Source organism: Theropithecus gelada, chromosome 17, assembly GCF_003255815.1.
Source record: "Theropithecus gelada isolate Dixy chromosome 17, Tgel_1.0, whole genome shotgun sequence".
Classification (NCBI taxonomy): domain Eukaryota; kingdom Metazoa; phylum Chordata; class Mammalia; order Primates; family Cercopithecidae; genus Theropithecus; species Theropithecus gelada.
The window spans coordinates 81867428-81888819 of NC_037685.1; the positions used below are offsets into that span (position 1 = coordinate 81867428).

Genomic DNA, 21392 nt, shown 5'->3' on the forward strand with positions numbered 1-21392 from the left:
GTGCAGGACAGAGCACTACTGCACAGGCCAGAGAAGCAGCACCTTACTCTTGATCCAGTCTGCCCCTGGCTTGCTTGTGACCTCTGACTTGCCTGACTCACTGTGCTGTGCACCTTACTGCTTGACAAAGCCTAGCAACTAACACTTCTTTATCATTAAGTATTCCTTACCCTTGAAATACAAAACAGGTATTTAAAAATTGACCACATGTCTTAGGAGAGGAAAAATGTATCTTCTTTAGTGAGAGACTGTGGGATAGGTAACCTGGGGCAGGTCCAGTAGAAGCTTATTAATGGGGATGTGCTAGTTGAGACTTAAGGAATCCCAGATGGATAAAATTTACCTTTGGAATAGAAATAAAGACACAGCTTACTAATAGTAATAATTTTAGCCAGAATTTCTGTAATATTTTGGTCTCAGGATATATTTACAATTAAAATTATTAAGGGTTCCAAAGAGCTTATGTTTCTGTGGGTTCTAGCAATACTCACTCTTAGAAATTAAAACTGAGAAATTTAAAAATTATTTATTTAAAAGTTAAAAATAATAAGACCATTACATGTTAACATAAATAACACATTTTTTATTGAAACAACCAAATTTAATGAGGCATGTGACATTTTTGCATTTTTGCGAATCTGTTTAGTGTTTGGCTTAACTAGAAGACAACTGGATTCTTATACCTGATTCTGCATTCAGTCTGTTTCCGTATGTTATTTTGGTGAGATTATATGAAAAATAGGCGGCCCCGTACATCTTTGTAGTTAGAAAAGGAAGAAATAATGTTACAGCCTTTTTAGATTATTGTGGATATTTTTCTTTAATACTACCTAAAAAATCAACAAGTGGTAGTTTTTTAAAGTTTAGTTGCAATGTGGAATCTGAAACTTTGTCAGTTAACTTTTTATGCTCTGTTACATTAAAATCCATTGGTCTATCTTGCACTTAAAATGGATCTTTCTTGGCCGGGTGCGGTTGCACACACCTGTAATCTCAGCACTTTGGGAGGCCGAGGCCGGTGGATCTCGAGGTCAGGAGATCGAGACCATCCTGGCTAACACGGTGAAACCCCGTCTCTACTAAAAATACAAAAAATTAGCCGGGTGTGGTGGCAGGCACCTGTAGTCCCAGCTATTCAGGAGGCTGAGGCAGGAGAATGGTGTGAACCTGGGAGACTCAGCTTGCAGTGAGCTGAAATCACACCACTGTACTCCAGCCTGGGCGACAGAGCGAGACTCCGTCTCAAAAAAAAAAAAATAAAGGATCTTTTTACCCATGTATGATTTTGTAACATCATGCTTTGGTCATTTGGAAAATATTGATTTGTTGAGTTATGCATGTCTTCCAAATGTTGACACATCTCATTTTATACACACACACACACACACACACACACTCCCTTTTGTTAATGTTACCACTGATCTCATCAGAAAGCTCTTTAGGTATTGAGAAGCTGTCATAGTGGCAGATAGAAATATTCTACAATTCTGATTTTTGCTTGAAAGCTCAAATTTTATTATTGGCTGCAAATACTGTCAATCTTTCCCTTGAAATGACAGGCTCACTTCATTCCTATTCTGCCTAATACCGGGCCTGAATCACCATAATTCATAGTGGGTTTTTCAAATAAAAATGGTATCCGTGAAAAAGCAGCTGGTTCTGCTTGCAACTAAGCCAGCCCTAGGAGAACATGCTCTTCCTGGTAATCAGCTTACCTTTGGTTAAGCATCCAAAGGCCTTTAGCCATACCTCACTTTCATCACAGATAATTTACAAGACTTGTGTTCAAGATTCAAGATTTAAGTAAAATTAATTGCTTTTACTACTTACTCAAGGATATTCTTAAGTGATACTGGCATTTTTTAAACTGCACATAAATGGCAATGAGGATCCAAATGATGACTAGGACAGTCTGGTGCCACCAGCAGACTCGGGCTAAGGAGCCAGCAGTTTTACCCACCATTGCATTTGAATCATCAGTGCAGATGTCCACACAGTGAAAATGCAGATAGCATCTTAGCAGTATTAGGAAAATAGCTTTGAGCTTGGGTACTTCATGACCCAGGAATCCATCAACCATAGTTGGAAAATCTTTTAATTAATAATTTTAAGTGATAAGTGTTACTCAAACTGCTTAGAAAAATCTGGTTTTTTTGGACTCTCATGTTTGCATAAAGTTTGAACACTTATAAATTTCTTGCTTAATCCTTAGACCAAATTCCTGAAACCTCCATTTGGTAGGTAAATTAATTTAAGTTGCTATAAATGCTGAAAGTCATAAAGTATCAATGCATGCTTTCTCTTGATGCAGCTTAGCCTCTTTTAGCCTCCTCCTTCCCTGCCCTCTGCCCTTCACTGTGGATTAGTGAAGTTTTGTCACTTCGTTTAATCATGTGTCCCTTGATCTGGAAGCTACTGTGATGGCCAGTATAACGAGGGCACACAAGCTGTGAGGCTGGTAAGCCTCATGTCTCTAAGGAACAGAAATGGTCCTAATCACCACCAGGAAGGCCCTGGGGAATATTCAGTGAGGAATTTGAAAACCTCAGTGGCTCACCTATGTGGTGTTTTCTGGGATAAATTAATGAGCAGAAAGACACCAACCAGCCTCAGCACATGTATTGATCTGCACTTAAGGCTCCCCTCCCCTTTTTGATAGCATTTCTCCATCTCCCATTAGGACCATGACTCTTGGGGATTAACCCTATCCTGGCACTCTGGGTGCCTCTGGGGTGCTATGGAACTCACGTTGACAGGTGCAGAATGAAGCAGAAATGCTGTTCAGGATGGTCTTTGGCTTTCATTTTAAACTGTCGTACTTCCCAAACACGTCTTCCCAAGTGCCAGAAATGCCCTTTAAAGTAATACTTGAGATGTTTGGGTATTTCCTTCTCTGCATTTTAGATATGATCATTTCCTATTAAGTTAAAAATTATGATACACACTTTTGAAATGTGACCTTTTCTTTTAAACTTTATTTTAACATCAGTAAAAATAACTTTTTTTCTGGGCATCCCACTGCTACTAGCTTTACAGTCAAGGCAGGTTGCTTATTGCATTTCCTTCAGTGTGTATACGGTAAATAAAAATAAGAATGAAACGCTAGTTAATTATGAAATTATTTTATATCATGACTGTGTGGTAGTCCATTACATATGAATATTGTTTTAGAGTAGTCAAATATTTAACATATCGATTGATCATGGAAGACTAAAGATTTAAGGTAGAAATCTAAAGACAGTAAGACTTGGGAAAAATCTATGCATTATTCTTACTATTTGAAGGAAAAAGAATATTTAAATTGAGATAGTTCATGGCACTAGTTAACCTAAGAGAAAGTATGGCAAGCTATCACATGTGCTCCCAAATGATTGAAAAGATTTTACCCTTAAAACCCAAGAAAGCTGCATTTGCAGAAATTGATCAGACACAGTTTTTGTGTCTTCAGGAGGAGTTGTCAGTACACGAGAGATAGAGCGAGCTAGAAGTGGGGCATGGGCAAGGCCATACATCTGGTACAGTCTGGTGTCCCCAAATCAGGGGGCTAATACCTTAATTTAGACGAACTTCACCTCTACTTGCTACTAGTACAGTTAAGAAAAACTGGACCTAATTCCGAAGAATGATGTTGTGAATCCATATGGTCTGCACTTCTGGCCCACTGGCAACCAGGCCGTATAAACTTCTGTGGCTGAGCCTGATTCAGCCTGTCTGCAGCTTCCCAGGACTTCTCCCTCTGGCTGTCTTTTCTTTTATTCTGGTCTAAATTTGGAAGCATTGTCAGGCAGCTCTGACAGGGGTAGATTCACTTTTGTATTTTCTTTTTGTGGTGGGTGCTTCTTTCATCATCCCTAGAGTGACGATGGGGAGGCAGATGTATGTCTGAGCCTGGTCTGGGCTTGTTCCAATGTGATAGTCAGGACTCTTGCTCTGTGACCACAGCTGGTTCTTCAAATTGAATGGGTTGGACCAGCCCCAGGCAGTCTCCACCATCTTTGCAAGCTTCTGTGGCTTCCAGTGCTTTTATTGATTGATTTTGTTCCCCGTTTCATTTGAGGACTGCACACCTGAGGTAGATGGTGTGCTGCGTGTGACGGCGGTGCTCACAGGCACTTCCTAAAGGGAGCTGGGGTCCGTCCTAGAGCCTGTCCCATTGTAGGGATTCCTTAGATGGAATAGGTGGCTCTGCACTAAGTTTAAAGGCCCAGTCATGAGTAAATGTGTCTTTTTCTCTTTTTTTCTGAATGTCTTTGTTGAATGAAATGCTTGCTTTCCAACTAACTAAAGTGTTTTTTCAGGGGAAGTTTCAGCCCCTTGATCAAGTTGTGGTGGATAACATGTTTCCAAATTGCATCTTGTTGCTGAAACTTCCTGGACTTGAGAAGTTACTTCACCATGTGACGGAGGAAAAAGGTATGGTATAACTTAAAGATTTATGACTGGTAGAAAGGATGGACCTTGCCTAAGAATGTGGCTGCTTACAGGCCCACTGAATGTAAGGCTTATTCTGTGTCCACCATAGGGAAAGTTGCCATTCAGATTTGCTAACACTGCCAGCACCGTTCCTCTATTGCTTTAGAGTGTTTAGTCTTTGAAACTACAACCATAGCAGTCTAGTGCTATGTCCCACAGGGCAGGAATCACAAGGTGTGCCTTCAGTCTCACCTCTTCTTTGAACTAGTTCTGTGACATCAGGCAAGTCACTCAGCTGCCTTCTGCCTCAGATTTCTCATTGTAAAATTACATAAAACCTGTACCTTAATAGATGGAAGCATTTATCGAGCACCTTCCAAAAGCACATGTTGCACATTAGTGCTAAGCTCTAGGTACTTATGAATAAGACATAATCCTTTTCTTCACTTTGCGCCCAGTCTGACAGGGGTCAATGACAAGCTGAGCAGTGCCTGCACAGTGTAACGGAAGTGAACTCTGAATTTGCTGGGGATGCACAGGACAGGTTTCTAATCTGGCGGGGTTGGGTGGGGGGTGCAGGTGGATAGATGTTGTGTTGCTTCCCTGGGGGAAATGACCGCTTTATGGAGTACTGAAGGATAGTCAGAGAAACAGTTTAACAGAAGCTTAGATGTATGGAAAAGTTTGTCAGGTTCAAGAAGTTCCAAGAAGTTCAAAGTATAGGATGCTAGGGAAGGATTTAGGTTGGTAAGGAATGAGGCGGGAATGCTGGGCATGAGTCCAGATGGTAAAGGGCACTGTGTGTGTTTGAACTTTGCTTAATGTTAGTGGAGTGTGTGTGAAGTTTTAAGCATGGCAGTCTGCAGTGTGGAGAGTATATTGGAGAAGCCAGGTCCACCGAGGCTGTTGCAGTGATCCAGACAGGAGATAATGGTGGCCTTGATCTTAGGAGACAGAACAAGAAAAAAGTAGCCATGTAGAGATGGATCCAACTGCATCTGGTGGTTGGGTGATGGTCAAGGAGAAGGAGGAGTCAAGAGTGACTTCTGGGTTTGTGCCTGACCCAAAGGATGTGTAGTGGTGGGATCCTGGACACAGGGAACATGGGCTGGAGAAGCAGGGTAGGGTAATGAAGAGATGCATTTTAACTGTCATTCATTTAATTTTTCAGAAGGGAAAGTAAGGCAGTGTGTGTGAATGTGTTTTGACAGGTTGGAAATAGTGTAAAAACTTGACTTCAGTGTCTCGAAAAATCATCCAAGTAGTTTCAGAGTTAATATGGAAGCAAAGTGTGGGAACCAGAATGTTGGGCTGATAAGTAGTGGCTGTTTTGGGTCATAGATGGTTTGGCCAACTATAACAGTTCTTCTGGGACCACGAAAGTGGTGATGCCAAGAGGAGAACCTATTGATTACATTTTATGTTTAAGGGGTCCAGTAAATTCATACTTGGCCACACTTGGAGCTCCAGTTTGGAACTGAGGGATGTGTGGTGCCAAGGTTTTATCAAAGCAGTTCCATTAAAGATATTCTCTGATGCTGAATTTGGCAGAGGACAGCAATCTTTTTGTGGGTGACAAATGAAGTAACCCATAACCACTTTTAAAAGATAAAGTAATGAAGAATAATTTAATTAAGCCATGTTAATTTTTGTCAACTTAACACAAGCTGAAAATGCAGTTAACTCATTGTCCAGAATTCTATTAGCTGTATAAGAACAATCATCTTAAAACCCAGAAATCTGGGTTTAGAAACAGTGTTAGTGCCTCAGCATTTGTTTCCTTACAGTCTGCAGCCGAGAGCAAGAAGCTGTCTCTGTCTCATCCCTTCCCTCTTGTACACTGAACCCCTGACCATTTATTGCATCATTATCTGAACTTCTGTCTTCGTCTCCTTTGCTTCTCAATATTGCCTAACTTTTGGAAGTTCTGCACTTCCATTTTCAAAGTAGCTATATTATTGGCCTTTATATTTGCCAGATTTCGAAAACTCTAGGCGTCAATTTTTTTTTCTTTATTTTTAAGTGATGGGCAAAACATAAAATATGTTAGAATAAATTTCACGCAGTAAAAGATGTATTCAATCTCTAGAGGTTTGGCAGTTTCTTTTTATCAAATTCTTCCCTTAATAAACTGCAGCCTGTGAATCTCAAAATAATGGAAGGTTTAAAAACAGAACCAAAAAGATTTTTAGTTTTATTTTTTATTTTTTTAAGACAAGGTCTTGCTCTATTGCCCAGGCTGTAATGCAGTGGCACAATCACGGCTCACTGCAGCCTCAATCTCTGGGGCTCAGGCAATCCTCCCACCTCAGCCTCCTGAGTAGCTAAGACCACAGGTGCAAGTCACCATGCCTAGCTAATTTTTTCAGGTTTTTTTTGTAGAGATGAGGGGGTCTCTCTGTGTCACCCAGGCTGGTCTTGAACTCCTGGACTCAAGGGATTCTCCCGCCTCAGCCTCCTAAAGTGCTGAGATTATAGGTATGAGTCACCATGCCCATTCTCAAAAAGGTTTTTAAATGAGGGGAAAAAATAAGTAAGATTCTCAAATGCCTCATCCTCAAAAAGACCTTTTCATCAAAATACATACAAGCATTTTCACGTTACTTGCTTTACCCCTTGACCCAAAACATAAATATGTGAAATATGTTTCTTTATGGAAGATCTGTGTACAGGGACAGTGTACTGAGATAAACATCTTTTTCCATGAAGATCTACACGGATCGGCATTCGGAAGTTTACCACTGCCATAGAGTCCAAGACAAGTGCAGTACATGCACTTGTATGATGGCAAAACTTCTGTGGTTACTGGTTTACATATGTTATGTAGTCCTTGCAGTAATTTTCTTTCATTATATATTATAACCTGCATTCTCACAAATGAGGAAACTGAGGCTTAAAGAGTTGAAGTAACTTGACTGACACTATAGAACTTGAAGTGGTAGAACCAGGATTTGAACCTATGTCTGTCTGACAGCAACTCTTTTGCCTTCCTTCTTATAGCTGTGTATGTAACACTTCCAAAGTACTCTATATATAAGCGTTTGTGTGTGTGTATGTGTGGTGTTTCATATGAAAATAAAAACTTGACTCTTTTTTTTTTCTTTTTTTTTGAGACGGGGTCTCACTGTGTTGCCCAGGCTGGAATGCAGTGTCATAATCTTGGCTTACTACAACCTCTGCCTCCTGGGCTCAAGTGATCCTCGCACCTCCGCCTCCCGAGTAGCTGGGACTACAGGCGGGTGCCACCACGCCTGGCTAATTTTTGTATTTTTAGTAGAGACAGTGTTTCACTATGTTGGCCAGGCTAGTCTCGAACTCCTGACCTCAGGTGATCCACCTACCTTGACCTCCTAAAGTGCTGGGATTACAGGTGTGAGCCACTGCACCCAGCCAAAAACTTGACTCTTTTAAAATTTATTTTTCTTTAATTTTTTTTAGAGACAGAGTCTCACTCTGTCACCCAGGCTGGAATGCAGTGGTGTCATCATGGCTCACTGCATCTTTCAACTCCTGGGCTCAAGTGATCCTCGCACCTCAGCCTCCAGAGTAACTGGGACTACAGGTGTGCACCACCATGCCCAACTAAGTTTTTTTATCTTTAGCAGAGACAAGGTCTTATATGTTGCCCAGGCCAGTCTCCAACTTCTAGGCTCAAGCAATCCTCCCACCTCAGCCTCCCAAACTGCTGGAATTACAGGCATGAGCCACCATGCCTCGCTTTGATTTTTCTTTTTTAATCTCACATATTCCCTCTTAATATTTTCCCTTTGTGTGGCAAAAGGAGAGAGAGACAGGGAAGGAGACAGAAAAAACTTCCATAGCTTAAGGAAATGTCCATTCTTATCCCTCCAGGGAACTTCCTAGAGCTTCTAGGCACTATGTGACCCCACAGGCCTTCTTCTAGTGATTGCGTTGGGTACTGGCTACTTATTTGAATGTGGATTATTGTCCATTTATAAATTAGTGTTTGCTTCCATTCTCTGTAATTTATTTCTAGATTTCTAAATAAGAAAGACGACTACTAAAGAGTGGTCAGTTACTATCCATGATGGGGAGTAAAGGTAAAGAAGAAAGCGATGTTTTCTAACTTCCATTCTCTCCATAGGCACTTGTGCAGATAGAGTAAAGCCTGAAATACTCAAATTCCCCAGCTAGCTGTTTTGATATTAAACTCCAGATGCTGTCTTAAACATCTGTGGCATTAAAGACCTGGTAAAGGCTGCTAGGCCTGTGAGAATCTTCCCCTTTTGCCTTCTCTCTGGTGAATGAACCTAGCCACGGTTGTTTGTACCCTGAATGATGATGGCTGTGACTTTAGCCCTGCCTACTTTATTAGTGAAAGAAATGATGTGTCTCTGTTTGCTCGTTGTGGGGCTCAGAGCAGGTTTCTTGCCAAAGAAGTGCACATTCAGTGGAGAGATGGTATGGGAAAGGACTAATGAAGGGTCACGAACCTTATCTTGAATGTAACCCTTTGTTTCATATTGCCAGCACAAGCTGCAGTGCACTGTCTGAGGTGATTAACAGGAAGAGCCAGGAAAACTTACCTGATTAAAATATCCCAAGTACAATTGCCAAGTTTCTTTCCCTAGGAAGCAGGGGAAGAAAGCGATCATATGAGTTTCTCAGTTATGGAAAACATTGAGAAAGTAGAAGTGAAAATGTGCTCGAGGCAGTTCAACAATACGTCAGGGAAATTCAAGTTTGTGAGCCGATTACCCAATTGCTGAACATGTTACTTAACTGTGAACTCACTTTTATTCCATCTTTATTTTGTAAACCCAGTCTTTCCAGATGTTTGAAATCCGTTTTATAGGCACCAGGCACATAAGGGAAAAAAAACCTTTCCAGCATATGCATGTTTTATCAAACTCACTGACTCTCACAAATATTAAATTTAGGACACAAATGAATATGCTTTGGTATTTTTCATAATTATGGGTAGTCTGTGGCCTTCATGAATATTTTAAACCTCCTTGTTTTTCAAAATTTGTAAATTTCAAAAATAAGCAGTAATTTATACACTGGGTCCGTGTGTAGCCTTCTGGGATATAGTAATCATCTTGCCAGGGAGTGTTAACTTCCTGGCAAGTGTCAACTTTCTATGAAAGTTGAGGAAAAAACCTCCAGACCCAGCTAGCTTCACTAATAAATTTTACTACACTTTAAGGAAGAATGATAGTCAAAGAAATAACACTTGCTCAAACTCTTTCAGAAAATAGATGAGGAAGGAATGTTTCCCAACTAATTTTATGCAACTGGAATTGCCCTAGTACCAAATCAAAATTATTACCAAAAAAATTAGACCATTATCCCTTATGATTATAGACTGAAAAATCCTAAGAAAATATTGGAAAATCAAATATCTAAAAATTAAATATGTAAAACCTAAGTGGGGTTTATTGCAGGAATTCACAATTGGTTGAGCATTAGAAAATCAATTAGTGTAATTTACCATATTTATGCATTACAAAATTGTATGATTATCTGAAAAGACACAGAAAAGGTATTTGATAAAATTCAGTCATGATATAAATTATCAGCAAATGAAGAATAAAAGGGAACTTCCAAGGCATCTATGGCAAACTCACAGCTAACATCATCTTCATTGTAAGAGACTGAACACAATCTTCCCCCAAGACTGGGTACAAGAGAAGGATGCCTGCTCTTACCACTTCTATTCACCATGTGGTGGATGTCCTAGCATGTGCAATATGATAAGAAAAAGGCATACAGATTGGAAAGTCAGTAGTACAACTGTCTTTATTCATAGACAATATTGTCATGTATGAAAAAATCCAGAAGAATCTACAAAAGAAGTTACTAGAATTGATAAACAAACTTTCAGGATACAAGCTCAATATACAAATATTAGTTGTGTTTCTATATACTGGCAGTGAACAATTGGATAATAGAATAAAAACATACCATTTATACTACCATTAAAAATAACATTCTAGTGCTAAATGTAACACAATATGTACAAGACCAATATGCTGAACATTACAAAATATTGCTGAGAGAAATTAAAGAAAAATTAACTAAATGGAGAAATAGGCCATGTTCATGGATTGGAAGACTCAATATTTTTAAGGTGTCTATTTTCCCCAAGTTGTTCTATAGATTCAATGTAATGCTTAGCCAGCTTCTTTTTTTTTCTTTTTTTGGTAAGTATTGATAAACTGATTCTAGAATTTATATGACTACATAAAGCAGTAGAAGCAGCAGTCTCCAACCTTTTTGGCAGCAGGAACTGGTTTTGTGGAAGACAATTTTTCCATGGATGGGGTGGGGAAGGGGATGGTTTTGGGATGAAACTTCCACCTCAGATCATCAGGCATTAGATTCTCATAAGGAGCACACAACCTAGATCCCTCGCATGCGCAGTTGACAATAGGGTTCTCTCTCCTATGAGAATCTAATACCATCACTGATCTGACAGGAGGCGGAGCTTAGCCAGTAATGCTTGCTTGCCCGACACTCACCTCCTGCTATGTGGTTTAGTTCCTTACAGGCCACAGATCAGTACCAGTCGATGGCTTGGGGATTGGGGAGCCCTGATGTAAAGGACCTATAATAGTCAAAACAATTTTGAAAAAGAAGAATAAATTTGGAGAACTTATACAAACTGAATTAAAGACTTACCATAATCAGGAAAATGTGGGGGCCAGGCACAATGACTCATGCCTGTAATCCTATCAGTTTGGGAGGCCGAGGCAGGAGGATTGCTTGAGGCTGAGAGTTCGAGACAAGCCTGAGCAACATAGCAAAACCCTATTTCTACAGAAAGTTTAAAAATTAGGCAGCTGTGGGCCGGGCATGGTGTCTTACGCCTGTAATCCCAGCACTTTGGGAGGCTGAGGCAGGCGGATCATGAGGTCAGGAGATCGAGACCATCCTGGCTAACACAGTGAAACCCCATCTCTACTAAAAATACAAAAAAATTAGTCAGGTGTGGTGGCAAGCACCTGTAGTCCCAGCTACTCGGGAGGCTGAGGCAGGAGAATGGCATGAACCCAGGAGATGGAGCTTGCAGTGAGCCAAGATCGTGCCACTGTACTCCAGCCTTGGTGACAGACTGAGACTCTGTCTCAAAAAAAATAATAATAAAAATATAAAATAAAATAAGTTAGCCAGCTGTGGTGGTATGTACCTGTAGTTCCAACTATTTGGGAGGCTGGGGAGGGAAGATCACTTGAGCCCAGGAGGTCAGGGTTACAGTGAACAATGATCACACAATTGCACTCCAACTTGGGTAACACAGTGACACCCTGTCCCTAAATTTAAAAAATAAATAAAAATAAAATGAATGTGGTATTGGTATAAGATAAACGTATAGATAAATGGAATAGAATAGAGAATCTAGAAATAAACCCACACTTATATGGTCAATTGATTTTTTTTTCCAAAGGTGTGAAGATAATTCAATGGGAGAAAGGATAGTCTTTTCAACAAATGTTGATGGAAGAATTTGGTATACATATGAAAAATAACATTGATCCTCGCCTCATAGAGAAAAATTAAATCAAAATGGATCACTATGTTAAATTCAAAAATGAAAATTATTGAGCTTCTAGAAGAAAGCATAGGATAAAATCCTTGTTGCCTTGGGAATGAGGCAAAGATTTCTTAGGACACAAAACCCACTAACTGTAAAAAAAATTATAAATTGTATTTTATCAAAAGTATTATCTTTTGTTTTTGAAAAATGCCATTAAGAAAAAAAGGGGATTGTGAGTTGTGGGATAGTTGGAACTCACCTACCTGGCTGTCCAAGGCTTACAATGATAAAGCCACTTGACAGTTTCTTACATCTCAGGAGTTCTACTACTCCCTAGTACAATGGAAGGAACTACTGCTAGCTGCAACAAAATGGATAAATCTCACAGAAATAATGTTGAGCAAAAGAAGTTGGACACAGAAAGTGTATACTGTATCATTTCATTTCTATGGTGTTCCAGAATAAAGCAAGAATTACGCTGTGATGATGGATGAGTGGTGACCTGCGGTCTGGGTAGCCATGGGAGAATTTACTACCTAAGGGTTCCAGGGAACTTTGAGGATGATGCTTACATGACTGCATACATTTCTCCAGACTCCTCGAATTGTACATTTAAAATGGGTGTGTCTATTGTGTGAACATGAACATTGTGTGAACATCTAAATAAAATTCATTTTTAAAACAATATTTACGGATCCAGCACTAGAAGCTAAGCCTCCTGATTTCTAACACACTATTTTTTTTAATTCCCCCTTTCCCCAAAAATAATATTGGCTCCTTTTCTCTCCACACTTGCTACCTCCCATGGGATGGAGAGATGGAATGTGGGAGGCAAGGCCGGTGTGAGCACTGGCTCTGAGGTTTAGGCCTTGATATCCCGGAGAGTGGTGTGGGAGGAAGATGAACCACTGGGTTTTAGACACATGGAGCCTCAGTTCAGGGCTTTGGGCTTCCCGGTTAGTTTGTTTAGTCTTGTTGAGCCAGGAGGAGATCACACCAGATGAAAGGATACAGTTGGCTTTGGAGGAGGGTGAAGCAGAGCTGGGAAAAGAATCAGACAAGTCATTAGAGACATAAAAAAATAGCAATTTTATATATGCCATGGAGGAGAGGTTTTTCCCACAAACCGGTTGTTAGGAGGTACTGAAGAAAGTGTAGACCTAGTGATCTTGGTAAAGTGAACATCAGATCCACAGCTTTGATGTCAGTGTGGGTGGGAGTTGGGTGCTCTTGCCTACTTCCTCAGTGACTTAGGACAGTTTACTTCATGTCGCTCAGACCCAGTCTTCAAAGATGGGGATAAATCATGGTTTTTTAATTGATTCTGAGATTCATTCTGACCATTCAATGAGAAAATGTGTATTATGTACCTAGCACAGACCTGAATAAACATTAGTTTCTTATGTTTTATTAATAAATCATCTTTTGCATCATGATATCTTTGCTAATATTATGTATTTGCTAAGTGGCAGGTGTTGTGCTATAGGATTTGTATGGATTATCACATTTCATGCTCAGAATAGCCCAGTGAGAAAAAAGCCTCTCTTTACACATGGGGAAACAGGCTTTGAGAGCGAGGCAGCTTCCCAAGGAGACAGCATGTGCTGGGGTATGCATGAGCCCTGGTAGCATGGCTCGGTCTGTGCTCTCTGCCCCTTCTTAGAGAACAATTCCCAGAGGTAGAGGAGAAGCCTCCCGGTGGGGCTCAGGGAGTGGGAGACGTTCTTTCAGAAAATTTGGAGGTAGATGCAAGAAAGAAGTGAGATGCCAGATCAGGGTAGGATTTTCAGGAGAACCTTGAGCAGTGAGCTTCTTTTGGAGTTGCTTTTTTCATTCCTCAGTTATATTCATTCCTCAGGCAATGAATATAACTTCTAAAAGCCATTCAACAGCATATATTTATTTAGTGATTGCTGTATGCTCTTAGAATTCCCCTGGTTTGTACATAGGTTGGGGCATAGCCTCCAAGTAAGTTGAGTTCAGTCTCATTGGCTTTGGTTTACAGTAGGCTGTTTGCCCAGGTAGTCCTGGCTTCAAAACAGCAGACATTGCACCTTGGAATTCTCACACTCCTGACAATGCTATTTGCACCTGTCCCTCTTTTTTGTTACTGTAGTGACATGTCCCGAGGAGATGGCTATAGATGTCCAGCCCTCAATCCAGCCTGCCTCATCTTGCCTACAGCATTGACAACCATAGGCTGACACAGGGAGAAAATTCACAGGAACTAAGGCCAGGGACCTCCCAACCCCTCTCCCATACAATTTAACAGACTGCAGAAAATGACCCCTGAATGGACAGTTTCCATTTCCCATCACAAGGGGAAGGGAGAAAGAGCCTCATTCTATATAACTCAGAGGTGGTGAATTCACATCAGACCCAAGGGTTACTAGTGGTCATAAAGATAAATCCTGCGTGGACAGAGGAGGCTGGAGTGGAAGTGCTGCCCTTGCTAATTGCACAGAAAGGAGAAATCCCATGAATGAAAAAGGTTGCAGAGGAGATCATGGTCTAATGGCATGGTATATAAGGCTGGGTGGATTGTGAAGAGAGTAAGTGTAATTTATAAGAGGTGAAACTTTTATCCCCATAAAGGGCCAGGTTGAGCCTACCATAAATCTAAATCTTCTGAAAGAGCTATGATTATGTTGGTAATATGTTAAAAGATAGATAGATCTTTTTTTAATGCTCCCCCAATCCCACCAGGCCACTACTGAGTAGTTACCAAGATTTTTTTCCTGAATGTATATAGTGAACTTCATAGATACCTGCATTTAGTTTCAATTTTCTTTATTGGGATTTTCATTTTTATTTTAAGAAAAAAAAAGTGTTTCATTGAAAACATTGAGATGAGCTTAAAATTATTCAAAACAGTTAAGACTGCTTAGTATGCTAGTGTGAACACAAAGTATCTGAGACAAGTCCCAGTCAATTTAGAAAGTTTATTTTGCCAAGGTCAAGGACGCACCCATGACACAGCCTTGGGAAGTCCTGAGACCTGTGCCCAAGGTGGTTGGGGGTACAGTTTGCTTTTATATGTTTTAGGGAGACATGAGCCATCAATCAATATGTGTCAGGTGTACACTGGTTTAGTCCAGTAAGGCAGCAACAACTCAAAGTGGGGGCTTCCACATTAGACATAGAGAAGAGACAAAAGGTTGCATTTTTTTGATCAGCCTTCCACTGAATACACAATTTAGTCTGGCTTGAGGGTGGGGCCGTGGCTGGGGACTGGCCCTCTTCTGCCCAGAATTTCCCTGCCTCCTGTCCCTATCACCAAGATTTATTTTCCTTTCACATTTGTTTGCTGAGGTTTTAAAATTACCTTTTCTACAGAGTTGTGTGTATAATTGGAAGGTGTCCTTAAATTCTTACTCATTTAGTGGTTGATGACTCCTGAGGTAGCCACACTACTACTAACATTTAAAAAAACATTTCAAGTATGTTCTCAGGTTTGTAAATTAAGTTTTTCAAGAATATAAACTTATGAAATATTTTTAAATGGTTAACTTGTATATGATAGAACCTTATGAGTTTATTTTTTAAATTCATTGTACTGAGTCTTTTTTTTTTTTTCTTTTAATGTAATCCAGAAATAGACAACAAGAAATATTACAAGTACAGCAAAGAGAAGACATTAAAGTGGCTGGGAAAAAAGGTATAGTTCCTCTCTAGTGCCTTGTGGTAAAAGAAAAAAATTCAGTTCTCTAAGAAATTTTCAAAGAAGGCAGTAAGTCTGAATCCAGAGACCATCCTGTATATTCAGTGAAAAGAGGAAAATTGTGTAGAGATACCAAGTATGAGAAGAAGGCTTTGACTTTTCAATCCTCCCTAACTTGTGTATCTCTGAAGTTAACTTTATGTTTTCTCATGACCTGCATTCTCATTTCTCCCTGATCCTACTACGGAATGAAATAATTTGTTGGTGTAGATTTGAGTCTTCCAAGTAAGAGGATACTAGGCCTGGCACTTGTTGGCCATTGTCAGTCCTACAGGTGTCTCCAAGGGTGATGTTGCTCCCACACAGCCAGGCAAAGGGACCCAGGGACACAGCCAGGCAAAGGTGTTCAGGTTTAGAGGACGTATGTCCCACTTTCAGGGTCTGGATGCTGAGGAGGGGTCGTCTTACAGGCAAAGCCTGTATCTTAGTGATTCTAAGAATCTTGACCTAATGGAAGGACTGGGGCAGGGAATGGCAAATCAATTTAGTAGGTCACAACCAGTATTTCTCTTGCAATGAAACAGATTGGATGGGATGGGATGTATTAAAATATAGCAGAGGAAGGGCAAGTATTAAGTATGGCTCTATGAAACATATTTATATGTGTTTAAGTATTGGATTGCTGTATATTTCTTACCATGGGGTTGTGATTTAAAAAAAAACTTTGAAAGCCACTGGTCTAAGGATAATATGTACTCTCACGTTGATTAAGAATCTCACTAAACCAGATAGAATAATGATAAAGTTTTTGCAAGATCAGTGCATACCAGTAGTTATAGTACTGTTTCCTAAGATTCTCTTCCGTCTTTTGTGTGAAAAATCATGTTTGTCCACATGTGCTCTCTCATAAGTGGGAGTTGAACAATGAGAACACATGAACACAGGGAGGGGAACATCACACACTGGGGCCGTTTCAGGGGTCAGGGGCAAGGGGAGGGAGAACATTAGGACAAATATCTAATGCATGTGGGGCTTAAAACCTAGATGACGGGTTGATGGGTGCAGCAAACCGCTATGGTACTTGTATACCTATGTAACAAACCTGCATGTTCTGCACATGTATCCCAGAACTTAAAGTATAATAAATAATAATAAATAATAAATTAATCGTGTTTATTTGTCATATCATGTTACCAGGCTCATTGGAAGCCTGAGAAGCTGGAAATGAGTCCAGTAGAATAATCAGGCTCCTAATGTGCAAAGTAGTGGAGAGATTTAGAGTGCCGTGTTTCACTTTTCATTTGTGATATAGTAGTAGTAGTATTCCATGTAGACGAAGAATGAGCATCAATGCAGAGCAGAATCCTTGATGTTTACTTTTGCTCTTAGCCAGGGAAAAGGATATGAATAGCGAAGAGGAGTTTATACTTACTGATTATATTTCCTAGGAAGTGGGAAATTTATATTATTCTATTTAGGAAATTATTACATATAAATTTTATGCCAGGTTCTATTCTAAGGGCTTTATTTACATATATTATCTTATTTAATTTTCACAGTAGTCCTGTGAAGTAGATGTTATTTTTTTCCCCATTTCACAGATAGAGCCACAGAAAGGTTAAGTAACTAGCCGTGGTTACAGAGCCAAGCCCAGCGGCCTGACTCCAGAGTCAGAGCTCTCAGTTATCACAATATGTTGCCTCTCATACTGTGTAGGCCATGGCAGTCCATGTAGTGAGATCATCCAGAGATCCTGCTGCCACTCAGCCTTTCTTCAAATGGGCAGCCATTTCTCATCTTCTGGTGTCTGGTGAAGATACTTCTAGGTTCTCAAATACATCTTTGCAGATCTCTTAAGTGGTTTGAAGGCCACCTATGAAGTCATAGATTTCTAAAGTTAAGTTGAAAATACGCTGCTTTTCCCCTTTTGGTTGCTTTGTAGGTTAACCAAACTACAGCAGCATTAAAAACCAATAATGTGAATGTCAGTTGCCGGGTACAGTCAACTGCATTTTTCTCTGGTGACCAAGTTTCCACTGACAAGGAAGGTAAGTAAAGCATTTTATCAGAAATGATTTTTGTCTGGAGTAAGTTGCTTTTGTGTAAATGCCTATCTTAAGATTTAAAAATCTTAATGTCACAGAAGCCTCATATTCCTACCAATGCCTGGTATACATTGTGGCAGGTGTGCATCTTGTTTCAGAAGCAAAGAATATTTCTACGATAGGTTACTTCTGTTATTCATTGATACTTAAGTTATTTATTCAGCAAATATTTCTTTTACACTGATAGTAGTAACAACCCTGGCTATCATTTATTGAGGGTGTATTGTGTGCCAGGCCCTTTGCTAAGTTGCCACTATACAAACATGATCTCATCCAACCTTCCCAGTAAATTTCATAATGAGCGTCTTGAGGCCCTGTCCAAAGTCTCGCAACTAGTAAATGGCAAAGCTGAGCTATTTATGGAGCTTGTCTCTCAAGCCCACACTCATAACCTTTTTGTGATACTGTTCCTGCGACACAGTTGTACTGTTCCAGTGGCTGCATCTGTTTGCATTTTCTTCTCAAGACGCATGTTTCCTGATACAGGGATCAATATACTTTGATTTTAGATGAAAATTGATTTGCTTGGCAATTTTTCTTTTAGGTTATTCTTTCATAATCTCAAAAAGGTATATTATTTTCTTTTCCAAGTAGAGTCCTCTTATTTCTATATGTATTGTTGAATAAGAACAGCTATATAATACAGTTAACAATCTCAAATAGTGAGACAGAAATTATTCTGACGTTAAACTCCAATTCGTTGTTCCCTTGTTCAGGGTATACATATGGCTTTAGTCATTACATAAATAAAAATTAGGAATAGTGGCCTGTTTGTGATTGATAGTAATTCAGGCAATCTGATTTGCAGGAATCTGCCTTGCATGTATAGCTAGTTGGCTACTGCTATTCCGGGAGTGGTGGACAGCACCTTTGCCATACTGAGTTACCAGCTGTCAGTGTCTTTAATTGGCTTTAACAATAGAAGATGAGGGATTGAGATAGATGATTAATGGATAGATAGGTGGGTGGATAGATGCATCCATGGATGGATGGATGAAACCATAGATTTTGTTTTAAAAGTAGAAGAAGAGATGTTAGAGGTTATTTAGACAGATCATCTCATTTTTTAAATGGAGAGATAGTAACTTATCCTCAAGATCTTCTGTTCTAAGTCTAGTGCTTTTACCAGTACTCTATATATTAAGGTTCTGGGCTTGGCTATATATTGCCATTTAGTGTCCTGGCCGTAAAGTAAGCTTTACATATTGTACATTATTTCCTTTTTTAGATATTTAGCTTGGTTTGGTACCAGAGGAAGCAAATGAACTATATGTTGACTTTCTTAAAATAGTTTTCTTTGTCTAGTCATGACTGGTTGGATAATGACTATCCCAGAACCATGAGCAATTTTAAGAAGGGTCAAATGATAACTTTCAGTTCTACGTTGACAATGAAAATCTCTTACTGAAGACTTTTTGACGTCAGGTGGTCACCAGACGGCAGTCATTTTCTATGTAATACTAAGGCAAATTGTTACTTTCACTTGAGAGCAGAGAAGAATGGAAAAAAGGAAGTGAATGAACATCCCAGCAGCAAACCTGGGGTCTGCTTTTGGTGGTTTATATCCCCGCATGGTTATCCCATCTTATGATTAAGTTTGATTATCTGCTTGTATTCTACATAAAATATTGAATTCAGGAACAGAGTTTTGAAACAGTTTTTGTTGTCTTCTTATGTAACTGTGTTTCTAATTGCTGCCAGAGCTGCATTTTAGTACTGAGAATCCAGATGCTTTAGAACTAATGATGACAAATTCTGAGTTAGTTGGGTTTTTTTTAAGTGTTTTATTAGTTTGGGAGTGTGTGTGTGTGTGTGTGTGTAGAACTATATATAGAACAATATGTACATATAGAACTATATATATATTTTTTTTTCAGGGTTCTTATAAAGCAAATACCTAGTAGTAGAGACATACGATATTTTATTTCTCTTAAATGAGTATGCTCATTACTGTTGAATAATTAGATTTATTCTTTATTGAAACAGGCTTAGAAAAGATTACCCTTTTAACAAAGACATGACTATTTCATATTGTTATAGCTGATTTTTAAACTTTATTTGTATTCAATGGTTTCGACTAAGAAAGCAACCCTGAGTTTTTGTTTTTACTGTCATTTAGGGAGCATCTACTGTATTATACTTGTTTTATCTTATATCTTTGGTATCATCCCATGTCATATCTCATCCATCATATCTTCCCACTAGTCTGACAGATAGATATTACTATCCCCATTCTACAAATGAGAAAACTGAGGCTAGAGCTTAAGTGAGTTCCCTTTATCCAGATAGGGTCAGAATTTGAACTCAGGTCAATTTGACTGTAAAACCACCATAATTACTATTTTTTTTACTTTCACTCCTCCTTCTGTTTCTTTCAGAGGATTATATTCGTTATGCCCATGGTCTGATATCTGATTACATCCCTAAAGAATTAAGTGATGACTTATCTAAATACTTAAAGTAAGTATTGATTATCTTCAGTCATAATGAAGTACCATCTGCTTCTTGGTTTCCCCAGCAGTGGGGTTTCCTTATGGCTTATCATATCACTGTTTATGATACAAGATTATTCTTGAGCTGTGTCATATTACTTTGTGCCTTGGAGGTGATTTTTAATGGATGATTGGAATGAACTGATTTGATGGATACAGATTGCAGGAACTAGTTAATGTCAAGATTGGAATTATGGCTTGGTCTGATTTTAGAGGATTAACTATGTTAAAATTTTATCCTCAATTATACTTAACTAATTTGGTTCTTTATGATCATTTTAAGAGGTAGAAAAGAGGGATGGAAAGAGTAGATGGAATATAGAATTTTTTTAATTTATAAAATATTTGTATCATTTGCACTATTATCACTAGATGTTCACTAAAGGGACTTTACTATGCCTAAGACTTGGAAGTCAAAGTAATATGAAACCCAAGCTGTGTCTTTGAGGGGCAGAAGAAGGGTTTTAAGAATGGTTTAATGTATGTTCCTTTCTTTATAAAGAGTTTATACATTTAGACTTTAAGTTGAAAAAGAAGTGTTTATTTTCTAGATTTTTGCAAAATCGTTACTTAATTTTGTTGTTAAGATTTTATGCGTGTGATGATTTAATAGCTTTTCCTGATCCTTATAAATCCTTTTTATCCTCTGAGTCATGAAGATAAAATGACTTTTTAATAGATATAGTTACTGGTTTTAGCAAATTCCAGAGGTCCTACTTTAAAAAACAATGATTGGAAGCTGGTTTCTATAATAGTTAAAGTGTGTTGAAAGCCTGCTTCAAATTGATAATCATATCCCTCTGCTTAATATCCCCAGATTTCTATGCTGCTTGTCTTGTTAGAGACCTCATGTCTTTGTACTCCGTTATTTGTATAGATTCCTTTCTTTCCACTAACATTTTTAAGTTTTGGTTGAAGAGTTCAGAAGAAAGGTATGCCAATTAAACTGCTTTCTAATGGAAGAAAAGTTGAAATTTATGTGGCTTTTTGTGAACAGTTAAAATAATTTTCACCTTTAAATATATGTTAGCATCTTTATTATGAAGAAAAAATACTCCAACACCCAAACACAAATTTATAGAGGCTAAAGAAAAGTAACTCTGTTCCAACAGATGGGTTCTAATTTTATTTTTTAGTTCAGACAATGCCAAAACAAGGAATTACATATCAAAATAAAGACTCTTTTATTGAGAAAACTTTCGTTCTTTACACTGAGGTAA

At 38.9% G+C, this 21392-nt stretch overlaps 1 protein-coding gene across 3 annotated transcripts in view; it reads left to right on the plus strand.

The window, feature by feature from the left end:
- Positions 1 to 21392, plus strand: part of RNASEH2B (ribonuclease H2 subunit B) — a 50030-nt gene that overhangs the window by 21055 nt on the left and 7583 nt on the right. For 2 of the 3 annotated variants that reach the window (XM_025364326.1, XM_025364329.1), the window contains exons 5-8: positions 4299 to 4413; positions 15508 to 15572; positions 17518 to 17623; positions 20059 to 20140. In XM_025364326.1, coding sequence (XP_025220111.1) covers positions 4299 to 4413; positions 15508 to 15572; positions 17518 to 17623; positions 20059 to 20140 — 368 coding nt within the window. Of the gene's footprint in view, positions 1 to 4298; positions 4414 to 15498; positions 15573 to 17517; positions 17624 to 20058; positions 20141 to 21392 lie in introns of all 3 variants that reach the window. The other variant, XM_025364327.1, reaches the window with a different exon arrangement.